The sequence below is a fragment of the Magnolia sinica genome, chromosome 12, assembly GCF_029962835.1.
Source record: "Magnolia sinica isolate HGM2019 chromosome 12, MsV1, whole genome shotgun sequence".
In the NCBI taxonomy this organism is placed as follows: domain Eukaryota; kingdom Viridiplantae; phylum Streptophyta; class Magnoliopsida; order Magnoliales; family Magnoliaceae; genus Magnolia; species Magnolia sinica.
Genome location: NC_080584.1, coordinates 31,424,163 through 31,450,065, shown reverse-complemented (window position 1 = coordinate 31,450,065; position 25,903 = coordinate 31,424,163). Strand labels below are relative to the sequence as shown.

Genomic DNA, 25,903 nt, shown 5'->3' with positions numbered 1-25,903 from the left:
ATAATAACTTGCTTAACAAAATTTCATGAAAGAGGCAGATTGGGAAAGAGAGATGTGAATGTCTTTCATTGCTTCAATCACCCCAAAAAGTGGGGATTGTAGGAATCAAGGATTTTTGTCTAATATGCCTTATTGTAGGCCATTACAAATGGAAGGAGGACAAGGAGAGTTATGGAAGCACCATTTAGTCGAGTGGCAAGAAATTTGCAAACCAAAGATATGAGGTTCGGGCATTACAAGGTTGAAAAACTTGAATATAGAATTGCTTGAAAAGCATTTATGGAGATTCCCACAGAATCAATTTTTTAAATATCGATGATATCGGCCGATATATCCCATGATTTATCTTGTATCCCACCTATGCGATATGAAACGCACAAGTGGTGCCAATATATCCCACATGTTCTATCTGGTGAGCATTTTCAATTTCCAATCTTCTTCTTCTTCTTCTTCTTTTTTTAAAATTGAAATTATGCTAAATCAGTGTCAAATGGTTATAATAAATCCATTGGTTCTTCATGTTTTGCATGAAAAATCATGGATTTGGAGCTTTGATTTCAATGTCCATTGGTTCTTCATGTTTTTTGTTTCTTCAAATTTTTCCTTCAGCCAGCTGTCAATTGAGACTAATTTCGAAGTATTTAGGAGTATTTGATGAAATGATCATTATTCATCTCATACACTCTAATTTTTAAATTTGAGTGTAGGTGCTCCGATGTGGGGAAAATTCAAAGTTTCCCTAATTTCTCCCAAATTACTTGCAATGTTGCAGTCTAAACATGAAATCAAGCATGTATGAGGGTTGACCTACTGATTTGTTAAGTCCTTATCAATTTTCGAAAAATAACAATAATTTTTTAATTAAAAATTAATAAAATATTATTTTTTTTCAAAAATTTCCTTCAACCAACTATCAATTGAGACTAATTTCTAAGCATTTAAGAGTGTCATGAAATGATCATCCACATACACTCTAAATGTTATGTATTCAATTTGAATATAGTTGCATTAGTTCAGTGAGACAATGCATAACTTGGGACCCTATAAAAAGGAAACCTATTATGTGCACTTCTTTATTAAAATATTATGTTTTAAAAGTGTGTATTAACGTCTTTTTTAACAATCTTCGAAGTTTCATTAAAAAATTCCAACCGTTACCCCAATGTTTCCCCATGTTTCCCAAAAAGTGCGATAAATTACTCGATACAAACGATATATCTCGTGTGATAACTGGTACGTATTTGTATCCCAAAGATGTGATACATAACGTGATACAAACGATATATCTCGTGTGATAACTGGTATGTATTTGTATCCCAAGGATGTGATACATAACACGATACCAATATTTCGAACACCGCGTAGAATGGGGATATCTTATTGATGGGGACATCATGCGCACACGCACACCCCCCCTCCGCACGTACGCAAGGAGGAAGGCCCCACCATGTATCTGGATCAATGACGACATCCATGGAGGGCCTTATAGTTAGAGGGCTATGCTATGGTTCATTGAAGTGGACCCGATCATCATGTGGATCCCACCATTGGATCTCATGATCGTGACCCACTACCCTAAATGATCTACGACTTTGAGTTTTGCTTATTATCGTTATTGGGGAAATCATGAATGGTTTTGATTGCATTGATTAATTGTTATTTTTGTTACTTTGTCTCTAAGTAATAGTGTGCGCACATGGCGCGTGTTTTGAGGTATAGGATTTTCTTATAAATAAGCAACCTCTTGTAGGTTTTTTTTTGGGGATTGAAGATTATGAATAAAATTCCGCGTTTTCCTGCTTCTCTAATTCTCTAAGTTATGGAAATCTAATTGGGTGCGAAACCCTCTCTTCTTCTAAGGGCTAACTACCATGGTGCGAAGCCACACCCATCCCAAATCGCCCTCACCTCCTATCCTCTATATTCATCATCTCCCACAACCATCCACTCTCCAAATCCACCCCCTTTTGCAGCCAATCCTTCCTCTACAACAGATTTGTAGAATCAGGCCCTGCAGGTAGGGGTGTACACTCGGTTAGCTCGCTTGACTTGACTTGAAAAAGTTCGATTCAACTCGGTTCGAAGCTGAGTTCGAGCTGGCCCCAGCTCGACTCAACTCGAATCGAACCTAGAGCGAATCGAACTTGGATCAAACCAGTTTAGTGACTCGGTTACTTTGATATTGAGGTTGTTCATCAAGTGTTTGATGAAATGACTCAAAGAAGTGTTGTTGGTGGCAAGGAAGGTATGTATATGAAACAAACACCTTTTTTTTTTTTCCCTTAATTTTTTATGTTGCTTAGATGGTGTTTGATAAAATACCTCTATCTCAAATACAGTGAGATTTTGAAGGTGCACTCTAGGTGTTTGTGAAAATGCCTCAATGGCGAACTCGGCTCGATCTCGGCCCGATCTGCTAACCAAACCGAGCCGAGCTGGCTAGTCAGGCTCGAGGACCGAGTCGAGCCGAGTTCAAGCTAAGGTCAGCTAGTGGTCGAGCCGAGTCGAGCTGAAGCCAGCTCGACTTGGTTTGACTCGATGTACATCCCTACCTGTAAGGGGGTTGAAACTTCGGCGGATCACCGTGTACAGACAAGACGTCCAATCAGCCTGAGATTTGGTGTGTGGGTGGCCCATCCCTGGCCGACTAGACTCAAGCTTACCCTTTTTGGATTCGTGGGCCCTACACACGTGCGGGCAGGATCCCACACACGTGCATCTGGACCTGTCCACTGTCCACACGTGTGGATCATCTTGGGTTTATCTCTCTCATCTATTTCACTCCTCTCTCGTCTTATTTCCCTAACTCTAACCCTAGATAATCCTAAATCCCAAGTTCTATTCCACTTTTGCAACCCTAGGTTTTCCTGAATTGAAACATGTGAATCCCATGGATTGGGGAATAATCCTTTGCATGTGTGGATGAATCTACTCTCCTTTGAGCATTGTTTGGTCTGTAATTTTTAATTGATCCAACCCTAACATGTGTAGGCTTGGACCCTCGTAGATTCCCCTTGTTGAGTGCTTGACTTTATGTGGGATATGGAATTTTTGTGATTGTTTCTAAATTAGTATGATCTAAAGTCTGAAATCTTGCATATCATATTTAATTTTCATATCCTGCATCAAATTTGGTATCAGAGCTTAGGTTTTTCATAGGGGGAATGCATTGTATGTTTAGGGTTTAGTTTGCTTGTGTCTATTTTGTAGCAAGTCTCATCATATAGGGCTGTTTAAGACTCATAATTCACAGTATGGGCTGCTGAATTTTCTGTTGTCAGAAAATCCCCAAATTTCTTGGCTGAATTTTCTGTTAAGACTATTTAGGCGGTTATGTTGTTGGAATTTTAGGAGTGTTCTGTAGTTTCCCTCATATAGAGTTATATAAGATCATTTAGTCTCATTTAGATGCGTATAGTTGCATTAGAGGATCTTTGAGTGAGTGGTTGTATGCCCACACGTACTGGTCGTGGTTTTGGGTTGCACCTTACACTAAATATGGAGAAATTGTAAGAGTCCGTGAACGACCTAATCCGATAGTTTGAGTCTTTGGGTAGGCACTTGGAACAACGTATTGACCAATGCTTGAATCAACTTAATGTGCGTGTTACCCAACTAGAGACCACCATTGAGGAAGATGCCCAATCACAAGCAGGTGGTCAAGAGGATAGACTAAGGAATGGAGGTGGCCAAAGAAACGGTCATGGGCGCACACCCATGCACCCACCCCACAAGGGACATTAGGATCATTATGACCCATATGCGCAACCCCTCAAGGGAGTCAGAGTAGATGTCCTTACGTTTGATGGCCACTTGGACCCTAAAGCTTTTTTAGATTGGTTGGCGGATATGAATCACTATTTTGAGTAGTATGACCTGTCAGATGCTCGTCGAGTCCGATTCGCCAAGATGAAGCTTGTGGGCCAAGCAAAGAGGTTTTGGGCTACTATTGAGCGAAAGAAAGAAAGGTCGAGGGAGCTCCCAATAGTCCATTGGGAAGAAATGAAAGAAACTCTTAAGGAAAAGTACCTCCCTTTCTCTTATTACTTGAGGTTGGTTGAGGAATGGCAGTCTCTTCGACAAGGTTCCATGAGTGTGGCGGAATACATTGAAAAGTTCGAAGAGTACTTGACCCAGTGTGAAGTTGATGAGGATCCCGTACTCGCTCTTGCTCGGTTTAAGACGGGCCTCCATTTTGACATTAGGAGAGTTGCTCGCCAAGGACATAAACACTCTTGAATAGTTGTACCAAGTAATGTTGGAGGTTGAGCAATACCTCAAAGCATCTGTGGGAAGGCGGTTTGTGATTCTAGCGCTAAAGCCAATCCTTCTGGAGCTAAGTCTAACACTGGATACCAAAACAAATCTTCCAGTAGTTATCAGTCTAGGCCCAAGGATGATAAGGGTAAAGGAATTGTCGGGTCTAGCTCGCACAAAAGTGAGGCGACTAGGTGCTTTAGATGTCAGGGGTTTGGTCACTTTGCCCACCAGTGCGGCACGAAAGAGGCACCAAGGTGCTCCTTATTGATGGGCAAGTAGAAGTAGTGGCCCTAGGAAGAGGGATCGCAAGAGTTTGCGACCCTGACAGTTGTGCGCTGCGCCTTTGCCCAAGTAAAGAATATCAACGATTGGCGCCGCAACAGATCTTCTATACCTATGCAAAGTGTGGTGATAAGAGTTGCATGATGATCGTGGATAGTTGTAGTTGTGCCAATGTGGCATTAACTGACACTATGAGCTGTTTGGGCTTGAAGCTCGAAGCCCATCCTCAACCTTATAGAGTGTCTTGGGTTGATGACACTTCCATTCCAGTCTCGCACCGTTGTCTTATTCTTATTCAGTTTGGATCACATAATGACACTTTGGTGTGATGTTGTTCCCATGGATGTTGGCCATATTATTTTGGGTAGGCCTTGGTTCTATGACAGAGACGTCACCATATTTGGTCGTTCAAATGTATGTTCATTCTGGTTTGAGGGCACGAAAGTCAAGCTAAATCCACCTCCACCCGAGAACACGACTAGAAAGGAGTCCACCACACAGAGTGGTGTGAGCGGCTCAAAAGAATTGAAGGAATCGAAGTCCAAATCTAAGCCTCTCCATATTCTAAATGCCAAGGACTTTGAGCGAGAGACCGAGTCAGACTCGGTAGTGTATGCCCTTGGGGCTAGGGAGAGTGCACCAGAGGCTAGCGTAGAGTTACCCACTGAGGCCATTTCGGTAGTGGACGAGTCCTGTGATGTTTTTTTCCTAAGGATCCACCGGATGAGCTTCCCCCTATAAGGGAAATACAACATGCAATTGATTTAGTCCCTGGGGCGACTCTACCAAACCTCCCTCATTACAGAATGAACCCAAAAGAGCATGCAAAGTTGAAAAGACATATTTATGAGCTTCTAGAAAAGGGTTTCATTCGAGAGAGCATGAGCCCGTGTGTCGTGCCCGCCCTTCTTACACCTAAGAAGGATGACACATGGAGGATGTGTGTTGATAGTAGGGCCATCAATAGAATCACAGTCAAGTATCGGTTTCTCATACCCCGTCTTGATGACATGTTGGATATGATGGCCAATGTTACTATCTTATCCAAAATTGACCTTAAGTGGTTATCACCAAATCCGTATACGCCTTGGTGATGAGTGGAAGACGACCTTCAATACGAAGGATGGGCTATACGAGTGGCTAGTCATGCCTTTTGGGCTGACTAATACCCCAAATACTTTTATGCGTGTGATGACTCAAGTGTTGAGGCCCTTCATAGGGAAGTTTCTAGTCGTTTACTTTGATGATATCCTGATTTATAGCATGACCAAGCAACAACACCCCTCAACCATTTGAGGCAAGTTTGTGGGATCCTTAGCGCCTAGAAATTGTACGCCAACGTAAAGAAGTGTGCGTTTATGTCTAATAGTGTTATCTTCTTAGGTTTTGTTGTGTCAGCTAAAGGTGTATCGGCGGATCCTGAGAAGGTCAAAGCCATTGTCAATTGGCCTGAACCCCGCAATATTCATAAAGTGCGCAGCTTTCACAGCCTGGCCACCTTCTATAGGCGGTTCATTCGAGACTTCAGTTCTATTATGGCTCCCATCACGGATTGCATTAAAGAGGGAGAGTGTCAATGGACGAAGGCAACCTCGAAAGCCTTTAAGGAGATAAAGGTCAGGATAACCGAAGCTCCAGTCACGCAACTTCCAGATTTTTCGAAAGTTTTTGAAGTCGTATGTGATGTGTCAGGAGTTGGTATAGGAGTACTTAGTCAGGAAGGGCACCCTGTCGCCTTTTTTAGTGAGAAACTGAATGAGGCGAAACAAAAATAGTCTACCTATGATAAAGAGTTCAATTGTGAAACTTCCACCTATACGTGTTCTTTTGACCCTTGTGTGTCACATCCTTGTCATATATCCATGGGAGCCTCAGTAATATATATGTGTTTCTTTCATTGGAATGATGTCACACCAAAGCGATATTTTGTAAGGACTCAAGGAGAAGCTTACTAATCACCGCTTGGTCACGTGGATAACCTGCCATTCACCCAAGCAATCTCGTACGGCTTGGGATGCTAGTCTGATTGAGTCAAATTGGTTAGGTGGACTTGAGTTGTTCTTTTTCTTCTTTTTGAACTTATGAGTTCAATTGTGAAACCTCCACCTGGTAACATCATATCAGTTGGTCCCAAGCCCAGTTAATGTATTTGTCCAAGCATAATAATTAGGTAGCCTATTTCAAATCTTGAGATTTTGCGAAATAGGCTTATGTGACACTGACCCATATAGCTGGGAGTGGGCCATGTTGATTATGATCCAGATTTATTATGGTCATTTTCTTTCAATGGACTTGAGTTACCATGTCATTTTGCAATAGCTATAATTGGGATGATCTTCCGAAGGAGTTCCTTCTCAATGTGATATATTTTCTTGTCATTGATTTTATTTCAAAGTACTAATGAGCAGGATTTCACTTATCTCAGCGGAAGATGAGAGAATGGCGGAAGCATACAATTTGACGAATCAAAAATTGCAGCAGACACTTTCAGAGAATGCTTACTTAGAGAATATCATCCGGGAATTGAAGGTATATGAATGGCCGATTCCTCAGTTTGAGGGCGTGTATGGTAGCTGGGGAATTCATTCCCTGGTTTTTATGTTTTCTGGGGAATATTAGAAATGGCTTAATATTTCTTTGGGAAAATTAAATTTTGTTTGGTTGATCCACACTGTCTTTTGGGAAACATGGAAAAAGTCCGAAATTCCGTTTTAATTTCCTTGGTTTTCCATTTCCCAGCTAGAAGCTGGGGCAAGTTTTTTGAACAAAAGTTGGGCAATAGAATTCCCGGGAAATATAAAACCAACAAGGAAGTACAAACCAAACTGGTTTTTCATGAAAACCATGGAATTGCTAGGCCGAGAAATTAAAAAACCAGCAACCAAACGCTCTCCCAAATGTCTAGGAAAACTTTTTTTTTCCACCCATTTAACTTGGTCCTTTTTCAGGTCGACTTGAGGAGGCATGAACAAGACCACAATATTGCACAGATAGAGATAATCAACCTCCAAAAGCAGGTAAAACATGTTCCATCTCCGTGTGTACTTGTCTATTATTGATGGGAGTTTCTTCCTAACTGAATGTATTGAAGTGACTTTTTCTGTAATAACATGAAATTGCATTAAGACTTAATTAATTGGCTGTGCTCGAAACCACAAAATACACAAGCTGATACAGTATCATTCAATCTTTGAGCTGATATTGTATTAAGAAACTTCGAATGTAGTGCTTTCAATATGAATACCACTTTTGATGATGTATTTTGTTGATTGTTTTGGAGCTGATATTTCAGGTGACAGTTCTTCTTAAGGAATGCCAGGATATTCAACTTCGTTGTGGGGTAGCCAGTCAGGATCCTACTGATTCTCCTACTTCCAGTGTGGTTTATATGGAAGATGGGACTGAAGTTGAAAAGGTCATCTTAGAACATCTCTTGAGCTTTTTTGTTTTTTGTTTTTTGTTTTTTTTTAAATACATAAATTTCAAGTTTTAACTCCTTTTACCTGCATGATGGAATAATCAATCCTTGGCCTTTTGTCTTAAGCAGTTGACTTTTAAGGATGTCAATGGATTAGTTGGGCAAAATGTCCAGCTACGTAGACTCGTGCATAGTCTTTCTATAAAGCATGATCAAATAGATGCTGAGTTAAAGGTAACTTCATTATTTCTTGCTGTAAATCTCTTGTATTTTTTATTGGCTTTGAGGGCCTGCACTACTCTAGTTTAATTATGTTGTATTGCACTTTTTAGTTAAAATTATTGGGAGGTCCCATTTCTATTTGAACTTATGATTTCCATAATTAGAAGAATGTGGAGTATTTTATTTTATGGGAAAAATTCCCATGAAGGTTTCTTCTTTTTACCCATTAAAGGCCATAAAATGGCAAACACTTGCCCAATATTTGAAGTTCGTACGTTTTATGATCTAGTCAAAATTTTCTCCGCTTTTAATAGTATTTGATTTGTGTTAAGAAGAAGGAGAGAATTGGAGAGAAAGAGAGCATATGGGGCTGGGATTTCTAGCCCTCTCTCATTTGTAATAGTAAAAGAAAAGATAAAATTACATTTACGCCCTTAAATGAAGAAAAAACTAAAGGAAGGCTAAGGAGCAATAAAGAAAGTATCAAAAAGAGATAGAAGGCTGAAAAATTAATTACAAATGTCCAAAACAACCCATGTGTATGTACCTATGGGCCAATCATAGGACCTCATGCACATACACCCACAATTTGTAAAGTGAGACCATGGTTGCTTTATATAAACTGACCCTGGTTTTTGTTTTTGTTTATCTTTTCAATTTGGGACCAATCCTGTGGGTTACCAGGAGAAGTTTGAAATGGAACTACAGAAGCATATTGATGAGGCATCATCCAAAGTTGCATTTGTATTGGAAAGGTCTGAAGAGCAAGGACGAATGATAGAATCACTTCACGACTCTGTAAGTATTAATTCTACAATCTTTTTTTTTTAAGTTTTGCATCGCCTAGAAATGTTAGCTTTGGAATTTTTGCTTGTGCATCAAGAGCAGCTGGATGTGATGCTTGTTGTGGAGCAATAATGCCTAATTCTTTTTCTTATTTTTTTGGCATAGGTCGCAATGTATAAGAGATTATATGAAGAAGAGCTTAAATCTCGTGCTTCTTATTCTCATCTTCCAGAAACTTTTCCAGGTTCTATTGCAAAATTTGGCTTGCAGGCTGATTGAGTCTTTCACTATTTTGGGTTATTTTTGTTCTAAAATGTGCCATCACTAAGGGCATTTGGGCATGATTCATGCCTGTAACTTGATACCAGACAGGGTGCATTTTAACGTTGAGGTTTGGGTGCGAGCCCAGCTTACCCATCAAGAAAAACAAAACAAAAAATAAAGGCAGCTGGGCATAATTTTAATGTGCTCGAGGGTGTGAATAGCTGAATCTGTGCAGATAATTTCAAACCATGCTCTTAATTGTGCATACTCTCGAGTTCTCTCTCCTTGTGTGTGTGTGCGTGCGCGTGCGCATGCGTGTGCGGGTGTTTGTGTGTGTCATTCAGCCCATCTAATTTATGTTGTGATATTTGCAGAAGATGGCAGGAAAGACCTTATCCTTCTATCTGAAAGTTCACAGGTGACTTGCAAAGCTATATTCATTGAACATTGGATATGGACATGTATATTTCACGTGTTTTATACTCCCCCCCCCCCCCTGCAAACTATTTATTAGCAGGAAACTACCAAAACGGCCCTTGAGCAGGCTTCTGAACAGGTCAGAAATCTGGAAGATGATTTGGCTAAATCCAGGTAGAGGATGCTACCTCTTGGTATTAACCATGATGATAGGATGGAGTGTCTGTTTAAAGTTTTGCTGAATTGTGGATTTGCATTTTTTCCAGTGTTCAGCTTATTCTTTGGTAGCACTGCATGTTTCTCATACTTTTGGTTTATTAGGCAATTATGAAGCCTTTCGGTCTAGCATAGTGTTAGCTATTGGATTTGCAGCAATATCTCTTGGTTAGAGAGACAGTTGGATTTGCATCAATATCTCTTGCTGCAAGCCTAATCTTCCTGCATGCATTGTTCAAAATATTGCTTATCATCAATGATATTGGCTGATGAAATCTGTATAACACTTAGGCATACGGAAACCTTGGAGAAAATAAAACTTGCGAGTTATTGTCAATACTATTCCTAATATCGCCAATATTTCACAATGTTTTAGATATTGCGTGATATCAGCAATAGCTCTTTGAAATAAATAGTGTATTTGTTGATAATTCAATAATATCGCCAATATTATCGATCATATTGACGATACTAATGTTAATACTTTCTGAAAATTAAAAAAATAAAATAAAAACGAAAAATAAGCATTTTTTGAAAATTTTCTTGTGGTTGCATGTTTGAAATTCCAGAAAATAAAAAATAAAAATATGAAAATCCCAGTTTTTGAAGTTCTTTGTGGGGATCCTTTTTTTTTTTTTTTTTTTCCGAAAGGTCAATACACAAACACTCTTACACACCACATGAGTTCTTGAACCCATGACCTCAGAGGAAAAACGCAGAGTGTCTACCACTGAGCCATGAGTAGGAATCTCTTCATAAGGTGTTCTAAATTAGTGTATTGCATGCTGAATGCATTGTTCAAAGTATCCCCGATATTATCAAAATATCCCTGATATTATACGTATCTCCAGCTTGGCAATACCGATAAAACTGGTAGCAATATTGATAACACTGGTGATATTAGAAATTCCAGGTATCGGTGATGTATCGCCAATGTATCGATATCGCCAGTATTTTTGACCGTGTAAATTCCAGGTGTCATGTGTATTGTCAACAGCGTTTTAAGTAGCAAATAGCATGTAGCGTAGCACTCACCCCTTTGAAGAGTGAGGCGTAAGCTACATAGCGTGTAGCGTAAGCAACACACTACTTCTAGGTTTTTAATCAAGGTTACTTTTGGTTGCACCAATTCGTGATATTCTACCCCAAGTTAAATTGATTAATAATGAAATTTAACAAAATTTCATGATATTGATATTTGGTGCAACCAAATGCAACCTAAAGTAATAGGAAATGGCAATGATCATGTATAGAGGTAAAGAAAGAGCAACGAAACTGATTTACCTCAAGCACTGAAATGAATAGTTAATTTTGATTGAAAATAGGAAAAAATGTAAAAAATCATTAAAAGCATTAATTGATTTATTGTTGTAGTGAAAAATAACTCGTAATGTGAGCTACATAGTGTGTCGTGTAGTTTATGTAACGTGCGCCGTACATAAATTATCATGTAGCATAGGCTACACATGACTTGAGCTATTTTCATGAGCTACGTAGCATTAAGGCTAAACTATGCTACGTAGTGTAAGCTACACGCTACATAGCATAGCTATTTAAATCACTGATTGTCAATGCATCGATATCGCCAATTTATTGGCAATATGTTCGACTATGTAAATTCTAGGTGTCGCTTGTATTGCCAGTGTATTTACCATATTTTGATTCTATCATCGATGTATCGATATTGCCAAAAATTTGTCTATTAAAAAAAATTTCCATTTCAAATTTTTATTTTTTTTAGTGAATGTGGTTGTATGCAGTGTTCAATTTGTTGACAATAACATCGATATTATCATGATATTATTGTTATCGCAACATAGGCGATATTGAGACCGCAATCTTTCGTTTTGTTTCGTTTCGTTTCGTTTCTAGTTGTCAATGATTTCTTGGCGAAATATTGTGTTGTTTCTATTATGAAAATATCGATGGATGTTTGGATGGTGTTCACTCCCCAAGTATAGGGTTGTGATGTAGTAATAAACTCAGTGAGACCGAGGTCGAATCCCAAGGGATTGAAACTTGTACGTAGTTTGAAATTAAGTGGAACTAAAACTAGACTAAGATGAAATCTAAATCGAATGAATTTGAGGGAATAATAATGAAATATTAATTTAAAATTTAAAGAAATCAGAGGTAGGAAACTAGGGTGCCAAGGATCCAGTTGTAGCAATTGGGAAGTTACCTTGCACTGATTCAGGGACACAACTGGAATCAGAGTCCTATCTTATCCGATTGGTAAGAAGAGATTTGTCAGATCTCTGAACTTCTCATGAATCTAATCATCAACAGATAAGATTGGTGAAGATTTGGAAGTGATTCCGTCACCTAACCATGCCCAGGAGACTGACAAACAACAGCAATTTACCAATCTCACAGCCAATCATGAGAGAATTGTGAAAGTTAGGAAGGGTTCCATCACCCAACCATGCTCATGAGACGATGGCGAACAACAGGGCCTCCTAATTTCACAATCTCATAATGAAAAGAACATACTCAAAGCTATTGCAGATCTACTGTAATTTGAGTCACAATAAACCATTAAAAACTAAAAACATACCTTAATAATCAAATTAGAATCCATAAGGTTCAACAAGACATGAATCAAAACAAGCAACCATCCCAATCACGCTACAAGCTTTACCTCTTAGCCCTAGCTAAGAGGTTTAGCCTAGCAACATGATTAGGCTAAATCTCTTAAACAAAAATAAAATAAACAAAAGAAAAAATAAAAATAAAAAGAAAAAAAACAACTCTACTCTCTCTTCCTCGTTTTGTGCTTCACATCCAGCCCAGATCTCCTACCACGCTCTCTCTCTCTCTCTCTCTCTCTCTCTCTCTCTCTCTCTCTCTCTCTCTCTCTCTCTTTGTTTTATAGCTGTCAGGGTCGGTCGGAGAGGTCGAAAGAGAGCATTATAGCGTACATCAACAACAACTTTTGGAAATGCCTTGCGCAACGACTGTCTTGCGATTTGGAATCAAGTTCGCAGTGTCACATTCAAGATCTAAGACGTTCAGTCTTCTTAGCCCTAGTTGGCCCTTCCTTGGAAAGGTTTTGAACGGTCCAGATGGACAGACCAATCTTTGCTACGATTGCAAAACGGCCCGGATCGGTCGGGTCTCGGACGCACGTCCTGCTGCGTATTACATGCAAAAAATCCGATTTGCATGAGCTGTGGGGCCCCTGATTGATGCTGACTTGTAAATCCAGTCCGTCCATTGAATGCATGTCGAAAAAACAATTGGAAATGGATGGTTTCGGCTTAGATTCGGTGTGGTCCATAGGATTTTTCTTTCTGCCGTCCATCCTGTGTTTGAACGGCTGGGAACCCATCCTCGTTGTTTCTTGGAATTTCGTCACCTAGGCCTCGGTAAGACGAACCTTGGGGTTATAATGAACGGTACAGATTCATCATCTGGGCCATGATGGTGGCCCAGAGAGCCCCAACCGCAAGTCCCTGTGCGAACACTGGAGAAACGAAAACAGAAACAGAGCTTTCTGTTTTCGTTGGTCAAAGGCGGTTTGACCGTCTGTTGTTGGCTCGATGCAATGTGAGTGCACAGCCGGTGTGCACTCCCACTCACCCAAAGTGGGTCCCACCTTGATGCGTGTGAGAAATCTTCTCCGTCTATCTGTTTTTTCACCTCAAGTAAGCCATTGAGACCAAAATTGAAGCACATCCAGATATCAGGTGGGCCCCAAATCGTTGTTTTGTGGGCTGATCTGTCCATTGGGTCACTTCCACCGGGATCGAACGGCTGAAATTCGACGTGTACGGTTAATTCATGGTCCTCAGGCCATGTATGAAGTTTTGAGCCGAGCAGATGGTGGGAACCCTGTGGTCTTGCATTCTGGACCAATTTCGGGCCGCTTGAGCTTCAGTTTCTCGATTTTCTTGGATTTCTGGCATGTAAATCCGTCGATCTCAATCCCCTGGGGTCCGTCCCTTGCCTTGGTGATTCCGGAGCGCTAAATCTTTGCTTTTAGTACCCTTTTCCAGTCCAAACTCCTAAATACACCTTGCATCAAAAACACGATTAAAGCAGGGCGTTAAACAATATCATGTTCGTAAAAGTAGGTAATAACTGGGGTCTGATATACAATATTTGACCCTCAACACAACCTCCAACCAACATTTTGCTAGTCCCGAGCAAAGTATGCGAAAAATAAGTTGAGAACTACAAGACAATTCCTGTGAACACCAGTGATTAGTGAAGAATAATCGAGATGCGAAAATGCGAAGATTCATGAATGTTGGGCATTCCTTTCTCTTGGACTCCAGCGTGCAGTAAACTTCATAATCAAGTTCAAAATATTAATCCCTTAATTAGAACAATTCTAAACATCGAGTTCCATGTGTGTACGGTGTAATCTTGGCTTATCATCATTAAGAGATCCAATCGTCAATTTCATGATAACATTGATAATCAAAACGGGTATTCAGGACAACCAAAACTTGCCTCATAGATCATCCTTTCTTCGTTCTACCAACTTTTGATTTTTTATTTTTTTTTTCCATTAAAAATAACGCCGAGGGGAATCAAATCTTCACCTTTAGGGAGCAAACCTATGGTGAAGACCAGTTATCCAACCCTTTCCGAATGTCAATCATGAGTAATCGAACCTTCACCTATAGGGAGCAAACCTATAGTGAAGTCCATTCGCCCAACTTTTTTTAAAGGCGGGCTGGTTCCTTTCATACTTAGTGATTACCAAGTTAACTATTCAATATCGACTAAAACCTTAATGTGTAAGCTGGATGTGACATGTGAAATCATGACTCAATCAATGTTTACAACTTCTAATCCTTGATTAACAATTTAAACTGAACTGTGAAATCTAATAGATAACTGAATCCAAGAGTCATAAATCCAACATTACGTATCTTATACTTCTCAAATCACGACTATCTTTCAAAATCACTTTGAATGCACTAGAACGTCCAAAAAAATTTTGAAAATTTTTCACAAATTTCGCTCAAGACCAAGCAAACACTGATTAGGTAACCTAATCTCCTACCCCCAACCAAAAATCTACATTGTCCTCAATGTAAAAGATATGAGCATGCAGTGCACATGAGACAATGAAAGTAAATGAGAAGTGATGGGAAGATAGTACCTGGACGAAGGAATCGAGAAACTTTTACCAAAGAGATCACAGCGTGAGAGCGGGTCAGCACAAGAGTAAAGCAAACCATCTTAAAACAAAGGGAAAGCAAACTAACCTAATGGCATAAAATCAACTAACTTAGAACGACATCAAGCAAACTAACCTAGTCCTATGAAAGCAGGGGAAAAACTACTCAGTCATGCCGCAAGGTTCTTCTTCTAACCAGTATCTTGAAAATTTTCTCAATAAGTTTCTCAACAGAATCATCCAAAAGCCCTTTTTGCAATAAGCTTGGATGCCCTGGAGCATGAATGTCTAGAAAAACTTATGTACCTCAGCAAAAATTTGTCGTTGATTCGCCTGAGGTATCCAAAGTATATATGATTCACCTGTGACAGAAAAAGTTTCAATGTTAGTATCACATGGTGAATCAGAGACTACAAGTAAATAAAACTTAGAAAACTTTTCAGAAAGTGATGTAGTCTTGACACATTCCGAAGTTTCAGACTTCAGTTCAATTTTCAGCTTCTCCTCTCTTAATGGTAAACAGTTAGGATCTGGGGATAAGGGGCTTTAGAGTAAGGGTTCTCTTGGTTAGTAAAAACTACCGAGGTACTATCTTGTGAGGCATCCACTATTTCATGTATCATGGGGTTGTCAGAATCCACAAAGTGTGCCGCGCATGTAGTCAAAGGATTGGGACAATCAGCTGAGAGTGACTCGTCTCCTGCATTGAAGTCTGTAATGATTTGTTCAAGGATTTCATCGTCTTTTGAAGTGGATGGAAACATGCTCGCTTGCTCTTGCCCTGCATAGACAGATTGAAAATCAATAGGGGAAGCATCGATGTGATCACTTTGTTCATTGAAACTACTCAATCGAGGCATTGAATTGTCAAACGTGTACAGCTCAGATAGTGGCCTCAACTGAGTGGTTTCAAATTCTAGGGTCATAGCAAGCAACTCGTCCTTCTTCCGAATCACATCATCATTCGATTCAGAGGAGTGGTCCAAACATGTTTCGCAAGAGTTAGAAGGGTCGGTTGTAAGGGGCTCATCCTCCACTTTGAAATAAGACATGTCAGGTGAGGGGAGTGGCTCATTATGACCGACCACTTCGTGTACGTCTTGATCATTGACCTAGACCAAACTTGAGATTGATTCTAGGAGAATTTGGGCCGCACGTTCATAATAGTCATCCCAATACGCATCATTGTTTAATTTTATCCAATAGTGCACACTTGGGGTGGGATAGCTTTCCTCACATTCCATTCCTGAATTGGATTGAGGTTTGAATAAATTAACCTTTACCTCCTCATTGAAATCCTGTGTGTCATGTGAGGGAGATGTGTCATCATCATTATATTTGAAAGACACCCATGTATCTTCACCATTCTTTTGAACAGTCATCGAGATCGACTCATTGGGAAATTGAACCGTATGCTCATTACTGGAATCCAACTCCTCATTCCAAATTCTAGATTTCTTTAAAAGCGAGTGAGGATCACTTTCCTCGCATTTTCTGGATTGGGTTGTGGTTGGGATGAGCGAGTTTCTTCTATCCTATTGAGGCGTGAATTGAGTGCTTCCATTGCTTTTCTAATTTCCACAAGACATGCAATGTTATGCTGAAATGAATCCTTTTGGATCGTTTCTGGTTGGATCTCAACGGTAGGGGATCCAAGAGAATAATCATTATAACATGTTGTTGGTTCATTTTCCCAATTTTGATGTTTCCACTGATTATAGTCATACGGATCATAGGTGGAAGAATTTAATGGTTGGTAATACATATTATCACTCATAATATAATCACGCATTGTTTTCTTTTTATCGGATGAGTAATAAAAATTCTCACTCCCATAGTTATGATAACCCCAGCACTCACGTACTGTTTTGTTAATCCGTGGGGTGTAATTGTTCTCTTGCATATGATCACGAAAAGACTTCTAAACCAGTGGATCTTTATATTCCGATCGGTTCTCGATGATAGTTTCAGAAAAGTTTTGAGACATAGGTTGTTTTCTATCATAATCATCATCCCAATATATGTTATTCTTCTCAGCATACTGACGTTCCCACTCATGCATATACATGGTGAAACCTGAACTCTGAATCTAATCCTAAGAAAAACAAAAGAAAAGATCCTACAGTAATATAGAAATTAAGAGGAGGAGAAGTTAGAAAGAAGGTACCACATGAGAAGTTCCTATGTTAAGATCCTGCAAAAGAAAACAAAAGAGATTATTTTCTAAAATAGAAAGTCTAAAGTTAGAAAGTTCCTACAATTGAATTAGAAAGTTAGTTTCTAAAAAGGAAAGTTCCATAAACCTAGAAGCTAAGTTAGTTTCTAAAAAAAAGACCTAGAATTAGAAAGTTTCTAAAATAGAAAATCTAAACCTAAAATTAAAAAGTTTCTAAAAATAAACTAATTCTTAAAAAGGAAAGTTTCTAAAAATAAAATAAAAGAAAGATGAGTTAGTTTCTAAAATTAGAAAGAATTTCTAAAAAAGGGAAATAACTAACCTAGTTTTTAAAAACAAAAGAGGAAAGTTTCTAAAAATAAACTAGTTCCTAAAAATAGAAAAATACTAGAATTAGAAAATTTCTAAAAGGAGAAAATAAAACCTAAAATTAGAGAGTTTCTAAAAATAAGTAGGAAAGTTCTAAACCTAAAGTTAGAAAATTCTAAAAAAACATAATCCTAAAATAGAAAGTAATGTTAGTTTCTAAAAAGGGAAAATTTTCTAAAATTAGAAAATAGAAAATTTCTAAAATTAAAAAAAAAAGAGCCTAGAATTAGAAAATTTCTAAAACTCAAACCCTAATTCTAAAAATAGAAAAAGTAGAGGAATTAGAAAGGGATTACCAATTTAGAAGTTTATGTCAGGATCCTACAAAACAGGAAAATAGGTTTGTTTCTAGAAATCAGAAAAACCTAAACCTAAAGTTAGAAAGATCGTAATTTTAAACTAATCCTAAAACTAGTTAATTTAAGAAAATGTAACCGTCAATCCCCGGCAACGGCGCCAAAAACTTGTTCACTCCCCAAGTATAGGGTTGTGATGTAGTAATAAACTCGGTGAGACCGAGGTCGAATCCCAAGGGACTGAAACTTGTACGTAGTCTAAAATTAAGTAGAATTAGAACTAGACTAAGATGAAATCTAAATCGAATGAATTTGAGGGAATAATAATGAAATATTAATTTAAAACTTAAAGAAATCAGATGTAGGAAACTAGGGTGCCAAGGATCCAGTTGTAGCAATTGGGAAGTTACCTTGCACTGATTCAGGGACACAATTGGAATCAGAGTCCTATCTTATCCAGTCGGTAAGAAGAGATTTGTCAGATCTCTGAACTTCTCATGAATCTAATCATCAACAGATAAGATTGGTGAAGATTTGGAAGTGATTCCGTCACCTAACCATGCCCAGGAGACTATGGCAAACAACAGCAATTTACCAATCTCACAGCCAATCATGAGAGAATTGTGAAAGTTAGGAAGGGTTCTAGCACCCAACCATGCCCATGAGATGATGGCGAACAACAAGGCCTCCTAATTTCACAATCTCATAATGAAAAGAACATACTCAAAGCTATTGCAAATCTACTGTAATTTGAGTCACAATAAACCATTAAAAACTAAAAGCATACCTTAATAATCAAATTAGAATCCATAAGGTTCAACAAGACATGAATAAAAACAAGCAACCATCCCAATCACGCTGCAAGCTTCACCTCTTAGCCCTAGCTAAGAGGTTTAGTCTAGCAACATGATTAGGCTAAATCCCTTAAACAAAAATAAAATAAACAAAAGAAAAAAGAAAAAGAAAAAGAAAAAAAACAACTCTACTCTCTCTTCCTCGTTTTGTGCTTCACGTCCAGCCCAGATCTCCTACCACGCTCTCTCTCTCTCTCTCTCTCTCTCTCTCTCTCTCTCTCTCTCTCTCTCTCTCTCTCTCTCTCTTTGTTTTATAGCTGTCAAGGTCTGTCGGAGAGGTCGGAAGAGCATTACAGCGTACACAGCAACAACTTTTGGAAACGTCTTGCGCAACGACTGTCTTGCGATTTGGAATCAAGTTCGCGGTGTCACATGCAAGATCTAAGACGTTCAGTCTTCTTGGCCCTGGTTGGCCCTTGGAAAGGTTTTGAACAGTCCAGATGGACAGACCGATCTTTGCTACGATTGCAAAACGGCTCGGATCGGTCGGGTCTCGGACGCACGTCCTGCTGCGTATTACATGCAAAAAATCCGATTTGCATGAGCTGTGGGGCCCCTGATTGATGCTGACTTGTAAATCCAGTCCGTCCATTGAATGCATGTCGAAAAAACAATTGGAAATGGATGGTTTCGGCTTAGATTCGGTGTGGTCCATAGGATTTTTCTTTCTGCCGTCCATCCTGTCTTAGAACGGCTGGGAACCCATCCTCGTTGTTTCTTGGAATTTCGTCACCTAGGCCTCGGTAACACGAACCTTGGGGTTATAATGAACAGTACAGATTTCATCATCTGGGCCATGATGGTGGCCCATAGAGCCCCAACTGCAAGTCCCTGTGCGAACACTGGAGAAACGAAAACAGAAACAGAGCTTTCTGTTTTCGTTGGTCAAAGGCGGTTTGACCGTCTTTTGTTGGCTCGATGCAATGTGAGTGCACAGCCGGTGTGCACTCCCACTCACCCAAAGTGGGTCCCACCTTGATGTGTGTGAGAAATCTTCTCCGTCTATCTGTTTTTTTACCTCAAGTAAGTCGTTGAGACCAAAATTGAAGCACATCCAGATATCAGGTGGGCCCCAAATCACTGTTTTGTGGGCTGATCTATCCATTGGGTCACTTCCACCGAGATCGAACGGCTGAAATTCGACGTGTACGGTTAATTCATGGTCCTCAGGCCATATATGAAGTTTCGAGCCGAGCAGATGGTGGGAACCCTGTGATCTTGCATTCTGGACCAATTTCGGGCCACTTGAGCTTCAGTTTCTCGATTTTCTCGGATTTCTGGCATGTAAATCCGTCGATCTCAGTCCCCTGGGGTCCGTCCCTTGCCTTGGTGATTTTGGAGCGCTAAATCTATGCTTTGAGTACCCTTTTCCAGTCCAAGCTCCTAAATACACCTTGCATCAAAAACACGATTAAAGCAGGGCGTTAAACAATATCATGTTCGTAAAAGTAGGTAATAACTGGGGTCTGATATGCAATATTTGACCCTCAATAGATGGAAGGTTGGATAGTTGGATGAATGGACTAATTTCTTATGGCAACACATGCTTTTAGGCACCTATTAAATGGAAACTTATTACGTATGCATTCATTTTGCAATTTTTTGATTCCTAAATATGCAAATATATGTATTGTAGCATCTCCTAAACTTTCACTAAAAAATTCCATTGTTCCCCATGTTTTTGACTATCGGTGATATTATTGGCGATATCAATATTGTTTCCGTATCCCCAGCCAACAAAACTTATAGCGATACTGATACGTCAAACATAGTCTAAATGTTAGTAGATTGTGAAAGACATTGAAACATATCCAGATTTTAGGTTAACTATCTCCTTGTAGATGCAATCAAATTCCAAAACTAAAGAAAACGAGTGCTAGGGTTTAACCTTGAGATCATATCCCTTGGGTCATGTGATGAAAGTTAATGTCAATCCTCCATCATAGGAGGCCCCTCCATGATGCGCCCCGACAAATAGATGAGAGATGAGAGCTTGTTTACACCCCTACTCTAGAGCTAAGGGCGTCCGCACGTGAGAACCGTCCACAGGGACGACCCACAAGCTCACATGTGTGACCGATGGAGAGAGAGAGGATTTTGTTCTTTCTTTCTTCTCTTAAAAACATCCAAGCTCTTTCTCTTACTCCTTGGGATATGATCTATTCCTAAGGAGTTAGGGTTTTAGAGGGATGTAGGGATGCACTAGTTGTGGTGCTCCTCACCACTATAGGCTTCAGTTTGTCCTACATCATCAAAAGCCTATAATCCGGCCTATCCCTATACCCAATAGACCAAATCCCTCCAATTTCAGTGGCCACCATCCTTGACCATAAAAGCTATGCAGGTCTAGGGAATGGATCAAATGTCCATCAAGTTCAATAAAACAAATTTTGATGGTGAACGCAAAAGATCAACGGTTAAAAATCAATAAAGAAAACATTTAAACCATTTTACTGTTGGATCCAACTAAAAAACAACTTGATGGATGGTCCAAACACCAAGATAAGCCCATAATTTACGTCCTGGGTAAGCAAGTGGATCCCTTATTGGAACATGTGATCTTCAACTACACCTTACTGCATGCACAGCTACACCCACATGTTAGTCACCATTGTAACTTCAAGGGTGAGCCAAAGCATATAATACCAGGACCATCAATTCCCAACGTGTCCTCAGGTTTAAAGGTGACGCAGGACAACCCTAATTATGATGCATGCTCATGGACACAATTAAACAGCGGAAATAAAAGGAATAATTGATCTAAAATTCTAACAGTAATCATCATAACTGAGAAAATCATAAAGGAAACATGCAATGGAGCGGGCCATCACCACAACCATGGATTATGGAATTCAATTACTACTTGGGTTGGATCCGGCGAGGGATGAGACCTCCCGATCTTGCATGGTCATGCCCAATCGATTAACGAAGATCACTAGTTAGAAGAACCAAGAAGTTTCTCGGATTAGGGATTTGAGAATTGCGGGTTTAGGATTTAGATCGGTTCTCAAGATTTTGATCGAAGAAGGATTAGCCAAAACTGGAAAATAGAAGGAAGAAAATTATTACCTTGAAGAAGTTGGAGGGGCACAAGAAGAAATTAAGAGAAGAAGATCAAGGGAAGAGAAGAAGCACCATTAGAGAGAAGAGAGGAAGGAGGCAATCAAAGGGTTTGCTTTTCATTAATCAATAGTTAAAAATTCGAGTTTAGGGCTTTAGCCTACTTAAATAAGCAAATAAAGACAAAATTACTAAAATACCCTTAGGATAAGCAAATAAAGACATAAAATTACTAAAAGACCCCTAAGTCAAAAACGCGCAAATAACATAAGTACGGGAAAGTTTGGACGTTCGGTCTTCTTTCTCCAATCTTCCTTCACATGTGTCTTCCCTGAGTGGGGTCTTCTATATGTCCAATCACATGTGAAAGGTCTTCAGCTCCTCAACAGTCGCCTATCCACAAGGACGGCACTTATGGTTGACGCTTTCTTCATTGGTACACCTTGAATGCGCTTGTGTCCGCATCAAAAGGATTGCCAAAGCTAGTACGTGATCAAGTCCAATTGCTCCAGACATGATGGTCCTCAACCATTGACTTGATATGTTCCTCCAATGCAAGTGTCCAGTCAGCCCGAAACACAAGAACCTGCAAACACATTGAACACTCACACTCCCATGTGAGGTAGGGCAAAGACACATGGTGCTTGACAGTGGAGACTGTACATCCCAACTCGTCGTTGGTCCCCATCACACAAGATGACCCCAAAACATGATCATAGGTAGCCCAAACTTGTTAGATTGGGCATGGATAGTCTGGGTACTTAGGAACCATGGATAAGAACTCTTCCATGGACTCACAACAAAACCCCTATTAGTATCCCACAATATAATGAGTTTTTTTTTTTGAAAGACAATAGATGTAGGATCTATTTTATTGAAAGGTTGCTTGAAAATATCAATGCAATAAAAAATACACGAGGTGTTAGATCCCAAATAGTAATATGGCACTATATCCGAAAGAAAAAAGGAACGTCAAGGACATTTACATGTTGAATCCTAGAAGCCCATTCTATGACATAACTCTTTGCTTTCTACACTACTTCCTCCTACATACCTTGTTTGCTAAGAGAAAAGCACCGCCTATTGTGTACTCAAGGACAAGATAATGAGTATTTAATGTGTCCCAAACATTAAATGCAACATTTAAGACATTCCAAAAGTAGGAATGCGTCATAAATTCCACGACACGCTAATCAACATTGAATTAGTGCACATTATTTCTTAGGAATTAGTGGATTAAGATCATATTGGTTTATTAAATGTTTTTGTGGGAAGAGTGTGTGTGTGTGTGTGTGTGTGTGTGTGCAGAAATATATTTATTTATATGTAATGATACACAAAACTTTGCCTAGATACAATCAGTGTTCAGAGTATCGATATTGCTATAAGTTTCGCTAACCGGGGATATGGAAACGAGATCGTTATCACTAATAATATGCCAATTCCTGGAAATGGGGGGAAACATGGGAAAAATGGTGGAATTTTTCAGCAAAACTTCAGGAGATGCATCCATCAATCCATGCATGCACATACGTACATACATACATAATCCATCCATCCATGTGTGCGTGCATAGACACACATGTATCCATCCAACCATCCATCCATGTGTGCGTGCATAGACACACATGCATCCATCCAACCATCCATCCATGCATGCAGATACATACATCCATCCATCTAACCAACCATCCAACCAACCATGCATCCATCCATCCATCCATGTATGCATACATATATTCACATACAAACATGCATTTCATCATAAAACCATGCACCCATAAAAAAATTGAAATGGATTTTTTTTTAATAAATAGATTTTTGGCGATATCAATATATTGGTAGACATGAGATGTATAAACACATGTTGCAACCATAGAGCTATATGTCAACAACCTATAAACTGACCCGATGGAGAACGGGCCAAACTTGACCTTGGACCACACAATTGAATAACCTACACCAGAAGAAGGCTTGACACGATGAAGTTGATCTAAGAGCCAAGTGAACTCTGCTTCCTCATCTGTCATGTTCCTCCTTCCTACAAGTAGGGGACCGAAGACAGTAAAGCACCGTGCCACGGAGACGTCTTGGTTTGGAACGCGGGTAGCTATTGTGGGGATCTCCTCCTGAAGCACGGCCTCTATCCTTTGAAACATGATTATCGAAAAGTAAGAGATTTACTTGAGCCTCTTTGGTTTTCTCCCAACTATCGATCTCTTGTTTCCATGTCTTGAGTTCTTCGAGTTTGGGTTCACCAAGTGGTCATGTCTACCAACTTCGTACATGGGTCCTGATTCGACTTTGAAGGCATGCTGTTTTTGGTCTTCCTCGTTGTGATCCAAATCTTGTTGATTTTGTTAATTGGGTTACAATCTTGTTAACATTATGATTCTGGTTTGTACGTTGGGATCGCTGAATAAAAGATTTGTAGTTGGGATCTATATGACCTGGGTGGGTATGGTTGTCATGTATTAGTTATGTCAGATCCTCTAAATCCCAAATTCATAGGATACGGGAGTGATGAGGACTCATTGCTATAGGTTATTATTGTTTATTTATTTATTTATTTTTAACATTCTCCCCCATTAGTATTTAGAATTTGTGCTTGTATCCTTGTTGCTATTGTTCAATCTAAATTCTACATTAGTAAGTGATGCAGGACAATTAACCACTTGCTCTAAAAGCTCGAACAATTAGAGCATGGCGAATTAATCCCTTTATCTCATAGCCCAAGACCCACATCTATGGGTTAGGACCTCGGCTGAACCCCCCTCGTGGGCCCCAAATCACATGGGTACCGCCTCACATGGGTTGCCCACCCCGAGTGTGTCCCTACATCCCACAGGCTACCACACTCGAGCCCGGTGTGAAATGTGCATTAATCACCCCTAGTGAGGAGTCTTGAACACGAGACCTCCCCCGTGGGCCCCGCCCATCCCAAGTGTGCCCCTGCATCCCATGGGCGACCCTACTCGAGCCCGGTGTGAAAATGCCCCTGCATTAGTCAGTGTTCGAAATATCGGTATCGCACAATGTATCGCACCCTTGGGATACAGATACATATCGGTTATCGCACGGGATATATCGTTTGTATCGCATAGTTTATCGCACTTTTTGGGAAACATGGGGAAACATTGGGAAAATGGTTGAATTTTTTAATGAAACTTTGGGGATTGTTAAAAAGGCCCTTAATACACACTTTTAAATCATAACATCTCAAAAAAATATGCACATAATAAATTTCATTTGTATAGTTTTTAACGGTGAAACATACAATCACCACTTTTTCCTATATTATGGTTCACTTAAGATTTAGATTTACATCATTTTTTTTTAGCTCATGCCCTAAAATGATCTGACACAACAGATATACAGCTTTGATGTAGGATGCATACATCAAGGTGGGCCCCACAATAAGTCCACTCCATCTTGGATGAGGCCAAAGTGCACCTAACTACTGCTGCTATCAAATTATCCGGAAAAACGGATGGACAACATGAATCAGGAATATATACATCAAGGTTGCCCCCCATAGCATGGTGCAACCCTTACCATGGGCCCACTATGATGTATGCATCTATATCCACATCGTCCATTTATTTTTTTCAAATAAACTTTTCAAATCCGTGACAAATCCACACCGTCTATCTAAAAAGGTTTTAACGGTGGAAATCATTATTCCAACCATTTCCTATGGTATGGTCCACTTGATCTTTGGGTGGGTATGATAAAATTTTGAGCTCAACCGTTAAAATATGATGGAAAAACCGATGGATGGCTTGTATAGATCACATACATTCACGGTGGGCCCAATAGAGTTTACTCAGTACGATAATAGCATACTGAGTAACTCAGTACGCAACCCAATTGACGTGACCATGGACGTCACCAACTTCTGTGGGTCCCACCATAATGTATTTTTTGTATCCACACCGTCCATACATTTGAATGGGTCATTTTATGGCATGAGCCAAAAAATGGGTAAGATCCAGAGCTCGAGCGGACCCCACCACAGAAAACAGTGGAGAGAGTGACGCCCACCATTACAAACTTATTTTGACGGCCACAAGACTTTTTGATCAAGATAATATTTTATCCGATCCGTCCATACATTTTACCAAATAATTTCAGGGCTTTAGCCCAAAA

The 25,903-nt window shown here is 39.6% G+C and overlaps 1 protein-coding gene across 1 annotated transcript in view; it reads left to right on the top strand.

The window, feature by feature from the left end:
- Nucleotides 1–6,927: 6,927 nt before the first annotated feature.
- The window catches only part of LOC131221185 (nuclear-pore anchor-like), a 33,211-nt gene continuing 14,235 nt past the window's right edge, over nucleotides 6,928–25,903 (top strand). Inside the window, exons 1-8 of the mRNA XM_058216353.1 lie at nucleotides 6,928–7,071; nucleotides 7,491–7,559; nucleotides 7,862–7,957; nucleotides 8,090–8,194; nucleotides 8,867–8,980; nucleotides 9,134–9,212; nucleotides 9,607–9,650; nucleotides 9,747–9,823. Of these exons, the coding sequence (XP_058072336.1) occupies nucleotides 6,943–7,071; nucleotides 7,491–7,559; nucleotides 7,862–7,957; nucleotides 8,090–8,194; nucleotides 8,867–8,980; nucleotides 9,134–9,212; nucleotides 9,607–9,650; nucleotides 9,747–9,823 (713 nt within the window). The 5' untranslated portion in view covers nucleotides 6,928–6,942. The remainder of the gene's footprint in view (nucleotides 7,072–7,490; nucleotides 7,560–7,861; nucleotides 7,958–8,089; nucleotides 8,195–8,866; nucleotides 8,981–9,133; nucleotides 9,213–9,606; nucleotides 9,651–9,746; nucleotides 9,824–25,903) is intronic.